Source organism: Poecilia formosa, unplaced genomic scaffold, assembly GCF_000485575.1.
Source record: "Poecilia formosa unplaced genomic scaffold, Poecilia_formosa-5.1.2 Scaffold26, whole genome shotgun sequence".
NCBI lineage: Eukaryota > Metazoa > Chordata > Actinopteri > Cyprinodontiformes > Poeciliidae > Poecilia > Poecilia formosa.
Window position 1 is genome coordinate 2,240,620 of NW_006799965.1, and position 8,778 is coordinate 2,249,397.

The window sequence follows — 8,778 nt, forward strand, 5'->3', positions numbered from 1 at the left end:
TCATCAAAAGAGGCTAAAACATCCCCAAAACACCACATCATAAAAGTTACAAAGTCACTTCTAATGCTTAAAGAGTCAGGTGATTCGGTTGGATCTATTGTCCACAAATGGAGAAACAGTGGACGGCCTTTGAGGAGCCGACAGGCGAAAAGACCTGCTGACCAAAAGCAAAATGAAGGCTCGTCCAAAGTTTTCCAAAAACTGTTTTCAAAGAACTGTAGCATGGAATATCCAGATTATTTCTTACATTTAAAACTCAATGCATAAGCCTGGAACTATTTAAGAATTTTAATACGATATTGTGACTTCTAAGGACCCTGCAGAAACACTTTTAAACATGTTAAATACTGTATTAATATTGCATTACAAGCTGGGAATCGGCCTGTAAAACTGCTTTAGATCACATTGATGTAACATTCAAGCTTTGAAAGTCTTAGTCAAAAAAATCAAAAACATGCAGTCATATTTTGAAGAAATATGAATTATTGTACCTGGGGGGAAAAAGTCCACGGATCATTTCCTGCATGTCTTCTTCCTGTCCAGCTACTAACAAATCGAGGCCAGTAACTGTAAAACAAACTATCACAATATTGCAAAATTTCGTCACAGTTACTGTTTTAAACTTTATTTAATGCGCTTTTTGCTCCCTTTTCTCATCCACCTTTGCAAAAGACAAAAGATATAAATTAATCAGTATTGTACATTAAAATTTACTTTGTAAATATTCATTGTTATTTGCTTCCCCTGATTTTAAACAAAGAAATAAAATAAATGAATAAAATCAAGTGATTTTTTTTTTTTTAGAAAGAAGCAATTTTTCCATTTATCTTTGCTTTGATTAAAGAAAAAAGTCATTTTTGTCAAAACACCAAAATTTATTACATTTTCTGCAAGTAACTCACATCAACATGGTGCAGGTTTCTTTAGAAAAGTATTTGACAGCATATTGTACAACACAACTGAATATTCTTCATTTAGATACAAAAACGGGTAGATCTGAAGGAAACTGTGGACGCCGCAACCAAAACATTCACCGGAAAGATGAGGACATGATAAACACGATACCTTGCAGAGGAAGACTCTGTATTTGGTCACACAAGTCGTCTTTGACTTTTAAAACCTCTTCAATACCCTTTTGTTATGAGATGTTTAGATATGAAAGAGAAACATTTAGAGCTCTTTCCTCATATTATAGGTGTAAGATTTAATAATGAAAAACATCTGAATGAATCTGGGCAGATAAACAATGCCATAAGCAGATTTTTTAATATTCTGAATAGATATTGCAAATAAAGTTATGTGCCTTCAGCAGTATTGGTGAATATTAGAGTGTCTCCTCTATGCAATAGTGTTCAATCTGTCTCGTAGTTCAAGATTTTAACTGCAGCGTGAACTGGGATATGTACACACTTTGAATAAAAACATGAAAATGCAAACTCTAGGGTCAGTTCCTTTTTATGAATAATTTAAAAAACTAAATCCATACAAATTCTGTCGACGTCAAGGCATATGCAAGTGATTACATGTTTCCAGTGCAAACGAAAGATGTCACTAAACCAGATGTCCAAAATGAGGAGAAGGAGACGGCCATGTTGGAGAACAGATGTCTCCAACACACGTATTTGATACACGGAGTCTCTTACGCTTTTGCTTCAGCTCAGAAAACTGGCATGAAAGCTTGAAATCTGGCCACAAGCCAGAGCTAAACACTCTTGCTCCCTGTTGTGCTCCACCTCCCATTTTGGCGTGCGGCGACGGCCTTTAGTTGAAAGAGGAGGAGAGACGGAGAAGCGGCCCGGTCTCCGGCTCGAGGATTCCAGCGCAGGCCGTCTGTGAGGATGGAGGGAACATGGCGGTGGAGGCTCCTCTCAGCAGGAGCAGTTCCCGCAGCCCTTCACGCTGTTCAGGATCTCCTCCTGCAGCTTCTTTCTCTCCTCCTCCTTCTGGGACAGCCGCTCGGCCGGCGGCTCGGCTGAGTTCTTGCCGGCGCCGCTGTTCAGGATTTTGCTGTTCTGAGCGTTCCACAGTTCTGCGTATAAGCTGCCTGGGGTGGCGAGGAGGGCGCGGTGGCTGCCTTGCTCTGCCACTTTGCCCTGGAAACACAAGAGAGGAGCGAACGCTCGGATTAAAATGAAGGGGCCACGAGCGCAGAGACACAGTCGGCGCTGCGTCGTGACCGCGCTGCTAAGAGTCCGCGACGCCTCCCCAACAACTGTTGCGTTCTCGCAGCAAAAAAAACAAAAAAAAAAACACAAACTCGTGGACGAAAACGACAAACGCTTCCCCTCCCACGCAGCCAACACACAAACGAGGGCATCCCCTTCCCCCACCTCGGCTGAGCGTGCAGAGGTGTTGGCAGTGTCTTTAGCACACCCAGGACGAGCATGTGACTGTACCCTGCTCGTTATTTTAATGAGCACCCCAGGCAGTCCTCTGCTGGTGACACTAGCAAACACTGTGGCGACATCACACGCAGACGTGCCTCCTCGTCACAACCCTCTGATCCCCGCCATCTGACTCTGGGAACACGGAACGAGACAAGCAGTTCAAAGAAGTCTCCTCTCATTTTATCCTCCCGCTCAAGCACTGGTGGAAAATGTCAGCTCACCTGCATCGCTTCTAATATTAACTCTTACTTTCTAGATAATAACCGACTTCACTCCTGGTCTCTTTGTGTTTCACAGCCGTGCGCGGCGCCGCTTATTTCCGCTCGCCTGGACGCAGAAAAAGAGATTCGCTCCTGCCACAGTTTAGAACAATCGCGGTTGTCAGAGGAGCCATCTGAGGAGCCATGTATAGCCCTGAACAAGGCCTCATCAGTGTCTGGGAAGATGGCCCATACATTATTAGACACGGAGACAAACAACACGAGCCATCTGACCAAAACAGCCAGTCGAGTCAGACTGCTTTAATGAGCCCTTATGGAGAAAATAATACATTCTCTTCTGCAGACAGTCGTCCTGTTGTTGTTGAAGTTAATGAGAAAAGTTAAACGAAGCAGGTTTTTATCATGTACGATGAGGAAAAGGTAACGGTGGGAAATAAATGAGTGCCAAAACCGGCGCGGCGGGCTATATGCTCATTGCTGGCAGATACGGAGCGCCGAAGGTTACGCAGAGTGCAGGTCATCGTCCTTCTCTTCAATGCAAACGTAGCTAATTGGACTGGCAATTAACACCGAGGATGTTTGGACTCAGAAAGTCAGCCGCGATATGATTCGCTTTCCCATCACGCCAATGTTCTGAATGAAAATGTCAACGAGCGGAGATATGCAGCCACGCTAAAGACGCACAGGCGAGCTCTCACCTGATTGAGGACCAGAATCTCATCCGCATCTACGATCGTGGACAGCCGGTGTGCGATGAACAGCGACGTCCGGTCTTTTACTATCTCCTTCGTTGAACTCAGGATGTTCTGGAAGCACAAAGAAAATAATCGAAACCTGCAGCAATTTGTTTTCTTGCAACTTTCGTGTGATAAATCGACATAATAGAGTACATCATTGTGGAGTGGAGGGAAAAGGATCCACGACTTACAAATTGTACCCAAAGAAAAATATGAGAAAGGTGCCATGTTTTAATTTTCAGCTTCTTAAAGCATTTATCATTTCCCTCCACACCGAAGAAATTCAATGTTTTTAAAAGAATGCGTCATTTTCTTTCCGCTTCACAACCATACACTCTTTGGCGTCGGTCTGTCCAATAAAATCCCATCAAAACATTATTGAAGGTTGCTGTTTTAATGCGAGAAAATGTGAAAAAGCTCACAGGAAGTGGATACGTCTGTAGGGCTCTGCTTAACATCCTAAGCCTTACAATAGCATCCCGTAATCCAGAGGAAAACAGTTTGCAATAACTGTGGTGTGAAAAAGAGCATGAATGACAGAATATATATGAAACATATTCCCACACCTTGATTCGACAGAGACACTCAAAGTCAATACAATGTTGCTCAGCAACATCCACCTTCATTTGCTTTTCTTTCCACTGTGTGCATATGATAATCTAAAAACATCTTTGTTATGAGAGGCAACAGTAAAAAAAATAAATAAAAAAAACTCAATTAACAGCCACGTTTGCTGCCCAACTCGGGGTTTTTTCTGCACAAGTTCAGAAAGATCGTGCTGAACTTTCTCATTAGATGTAACATTTACAAAGACCGTGTGGTTTAAGCTGAGCTGGAGATTAAGTGGGAGAAACAGAGGCAGGTGGCGGGGGGAGGAGTGCATTGGGGTGCAGCGCGTGTGTGCGTGTGTGTGTGTGTGTGTGTGGGAGGGTGTGGTGTGTGTGTGTCACAGCAGGTATGTGACGCAGGAGGGAGCTGAATTATTGTGTACCTACAGCAGGTGACTGAGTGGGTGTTTGTTCTGCTAAATGTGTATGCAGACAGTGCGAACTGTTATTATGCATGCATGCCGGTGTCTGTCTCGGCGGCAGGACCGACCTCTTCTGTGATGGAGTCCAGGGACGAAGTCGCTTCGTCGTACAGGAGGATGGGCGGGTTCTTGAGGATGGCGCGGGCGATGGCGACGCGCTGCTTCTCCCCGCCTGAAACAGACAAAGAGACGTTATTAATAAGAGGTGGAGAGAGCCGCGGTGTTTGACATACGCAAAGAGACGGGCAACAAGTTGCCGTTTGGCTCGTCTCTTCATTATTGCCGCAAACTGAGGGGCCATTGCTCACACAATAGCAATGCTGCAGGCTTTGAGTCTGTGAAAAAAAAAAAAAAAAAAACTGACTTTCATTTAATTGTGAAGAAAAAAGTCAGCAGGGCTCAAAGATTTCTCCCACTGTGTCTGACTCGGCCTTTATTACATGCGAGCGGCGTGTGGCCTCTTGAAAGAAAGCGGCTTTCAGCGAGCGTAAACATGGCTGGCGGTGGAGAGCGGCGAGCACGGCGACGCACGCTGGCCCCTTCCTGATCCACACCCCTCCTCTCATCGCTCGCTGGCAGCTGTCACATACAGCAGCAGTGAAATTAATGAGAACTTAGTCATGTCTTTATTTTGTCCGTTCTCTCGCTTACTCCACATGCCGCTGGTAATTGCGCGTCGAAGACAGAAACGGTTCACAGCCCTGTTTACGTGGGCTAAAGTGAGTGACGCTAAGAACCCGATTGCACAAAGTCTCGTGTTGATCGAATTAGGACAACTTACAGGCAGCCTGCACTTAAACACACTTATGGTCTTCAAGTGAAGAAATGAATGACAGCGCAGCGATGGTGGAAGTGATTAAACTGAAACTCTGACGCAGTTTGTAGCCGTTTCAAAAAAAGTTATTTTGACAACTTAGCCGTTTGTGCATCCGAGGTCAAAACGTTTCTGAGCAAATGCTTAAAAACGACATTGCTGCCATTTCAAAATGTTTCATCAGAAAATACAAATTATTTTTAGAAGCAAGATGTTTTTTTTTTTTATTACTTTAACTCAAAACAAGCCAGGTGTAGCTCACTAAAAATGTTCCAAGATCTGGTGCCAGTTATCAGTGACTCATGCCAACAAAATTAACACTACTCATTGGAAAAAAAAAGAAAAAAAGAAAAAAAACTAAATGTTCGTTGAAAAGTTATTTAATTAAATCCAAATGTCTCGCGTATGCCTGCGTAACTTTTGTAAGTAACTTTGACAAGAATTTGCTTTGCATGTTGATACCCGCCCACTTTTGAGGCGGCACTCTGCTCAATGCAAACACAGCCAGGACCGGAAAACAACAGGGCCAGGCTCTGCAGGGCAAAAAGGCCTTAATGCTGCAACATAAAAATCATGCAACCCACCCACAAAACTGAAGCTTTTCAGCCAGTCGCACCCCTCCATGTCAACGGAAAGAAAAGGAAACAATATCTGCTAGGAAACATGGAGGAGGCTCAGCGTTATATTGAGAAGCACATGGCTTGGTATTTATAAGATTCTATTTATTTATTTGAATTCAAGTCTATTAAACTTTTAATTAAATTATTTTGCTATAAAAACAGTGAGGTGATTTATGTGCTCAAACACTTTAACAGCCTTTCTTTGTCCAGAACTGCAGGTGAAGGTCTGACAAAATTGCAATTTTGGAAAACATTTTAGCTCCAAGAACTGATTTTTTTTTTTTTTATGCTTACAGCTACACGCAGTCATGAGAGGAATACTGCAAAACTCTTTCAAATTTCCACATCCTCATGACAAATATGCAAAGAGAACCAATTTCTGTTAGTTTGTCATTCGCTCGGTGGAAAAACAGAAGACATCTGTGAACGTGTGTGAAGGTGTGAACCTTGGCTTTTAGAGATGGAGGAACGGCTCGAGTGTGTCAGCTTATTGTCTTCCTGGATGACCTTGTTTCCCTGGAGATTCAGCCCACAGACAGATGTCCTAACATTGTTCGTCACTATTTGTGATATAATGAGTAGCTGATTTGTTTTGTTTTTAGCAGGAGGGAAGGTCCGTAGGGAGCACAGCATGGCAGGTTCATGGAATGAGCAAATTTGGGTGATTTTAAGTTTAATTAACAATGGTCATGTATTTATACGAGAACAGCTTGCAGAATTGCGTCATAGCGTTTGCATATTAATTTGTCAATCCAGCAAATCTGGATTTCTGCCAACAAAGTATTTTTCACTCTTCAAAGTAAAAAAACTGTGATGTCTGCCACATTTTCCTTTCTGACCTGTTTTGTGCTCCAATACACTGATGATGAATGCAAAGTACCCACAATGCAGCTGAAACATTTGTCATTAAATTTTACAATGCTCAAGACAGAACCCTACGTTTCTAAAGCAGGAGAACATTTTCTGCAAGGTTTGTTAATGAAACATTAACTAACTCTACTGAAATTTGTTATGAGCGAAATTATCAACAAGTCATATGAAAACAGAGTTAACATGCTAATGTTAGCGTAGCGAACATAGAAATGTGAACACGAGCAGGACATGAGGCCAGGTTTAAAAAAGAAAAAAAAAGGAAAAACTAAACTAAAAGCTTTGCCATATTTTGGTGACGCTTCAGCGGCTTTACGCACCCAAAAGCACAACCAAAAAATATATAGAAAATCCAGAGGAACTGAAATGTCAGGGGTTTCACTAGGGACACACAAGGAGCCTGAGCTACAGTAATAAATATATTTTGTTATTCTTCTTTAAAGATTAAATAGGTGATTAAAATGTTTCAAATCAGAAAAACAAATCTCTTCCATTTTTAAGGAAATATTAAAAAAAAAAAGCTCAGCGTTTGTGATATTTGATATTGATATCTAATATATCTAATAATGTTAAAAGTCAAAACTTGACTTTAATCAATAGCTGTCTGGTATTTCATTATTGTAAATCTCATCAAACATACAACAGCCTGGGTTTTGTTTCCACGCCTTTCCTGAGCTTTTGTCAATAGAACATAAGCTATTAGTAGCTAATTAACAGGATGACAGCTGAGCTTTTAAATTCTTTACTTAAGAATGCAATCAGGGGAGCGAGACAAAACACACAGCTCCGGTTCGTATCTGGGAGACGGCGTCCAATGAGTAGACATAAATGTGCAGCAGACCTGACAGCTTGAGGCCCCGCTCTCCAACCTGGGTGTCATAGCCATGGGGCATCCTGAGGATAGCATCATGGAGGCCTGCTAAACGTGCCACTTGGTACACCTCCTCTGCTGTGGCGTTTATGTTGCCGTACTGCAGGTTGTAGAAGATGGTGTTGTGGAACAGAACGGCATCCTGGTGATAATAAAGTCGGGGAACAAAATGAGGCTTCCGAGGATATTTTCATGGCAGCAGCGAGAGAAACAGAGGATGGCAGATACAAACAACAGGATTGGAGGGCAGAGGAAGAGGAGCAGAGCAAATGACAAAAATATGTTCACGCGCCATCTGTTCAGCTCATCCTCGGTGCTCGCAAAGCAAAAATGATCATTGCTAACAATTACTCTAACATTACTCGATGCTAATCATCGCTGTGTATAATTCCCCAAAGTCGTTTTTATATTGCATCGACCATTTATAGACTATGATAGTAACAGGGATCCTATAGATTTCCCCATTGAAAATGTTAAGGCGTTTCAAAACCTTCTGTATGAAATATACTGCATCTCATTTTCATTTAAGGAGAAGTTTGGTTTTATCATCTGCATTTGGTAAAGGACAAGAGGGTAACAAAACAAAATAACACAAAGTATTAAAATTTGGAAATTTAGATTTTATATTTTAAACAATAAAAAAAATCTAATCTATTTTCTTTTATTCATGCTTATAATGCAAATTATAAAAGCAAACTCCATTTCCAAACATTATAGGAATAAACTATAAATCAATGTCATTTAGAAAGAACTCTAGATGTACATAATTTGGTAGGACAGTGATGCTATAAACACATTGTTTTGGTGCTTTATTGCACTGGTGTTTGTCAGACCTGCGGTACGACTCCCAAAGCCTTCCTCAAGCTGTCCAGGCTGACTTCTCGGATATTCTGTCCCGCGATGTAGATGTTACCCTGGTGGGGCTCATAGAAACGGAACAGCAGCCGCACAATGGTGCTCTTCCTGCAGACAGACAAGAAAAATCTATGTTATTGCCTCGTCTGTAAAAATCAGACAGCCACACCCCCTCGGGGTCTGCCAACTATGCTTCCAGTCGTTGGAGGAGTGGCGACACTAGAGATGCACCAATCAACCAACCTGAGGTAATCAGCAGGTCAAATACATTATTTTCTTCTTACTATTCAAACAGTGTCCCAAAACTAAGAACTCCTCCCTGTTTGTTCTATAAACGCAACAATTAAAGTATGAACTTTAGTGCAACATTAAA

The 8,778-nt window shown here is 42.0% G+C and overlaps 1 protein-coding gene across 2 annotated transcripts in view; it reads right to left on the minus strand.

Annotated features, from left to right (window-relative positions):
- Positions 1-854: 854 nt before the first annotated feature.
- abcb7 (ATP-binding cassette, sub-family B (MDR/TAP), member 7) overlaps positions 855-8,778 on the minus strand; it is a 30,903-nt gene continuing 22,979 nt past the window's right edge. For both annotated transcript variants that reach the window (XM_007548386.1, XM_007548385.2), the window contains exons 12-16: positions 8,384-8,513; positions 7,521-7,692; positions 4,444-4,547; positions 3,307-3,414; positions 855-2,093 (exon numbers count right to left, since the gene is read on the minus strand). In XM_007548386.1, coding sequence (XP_007548448.1) covers positions 1,869-2,093; positions 3,307-3,414; positions 4,444-4,547; positions 7,521-7,692; positions 8,384-8,513 — 739 coding nt within the window. In that variant the 3' untranslated portion in view covers positions 855-1,868. The remainder of the gene's footprint in view (positions 2,094-3,306; positions 3,415-4,443; positions 4,548-7,520; positions 7,693-8,383; positions 8,514-8,778) is intronic.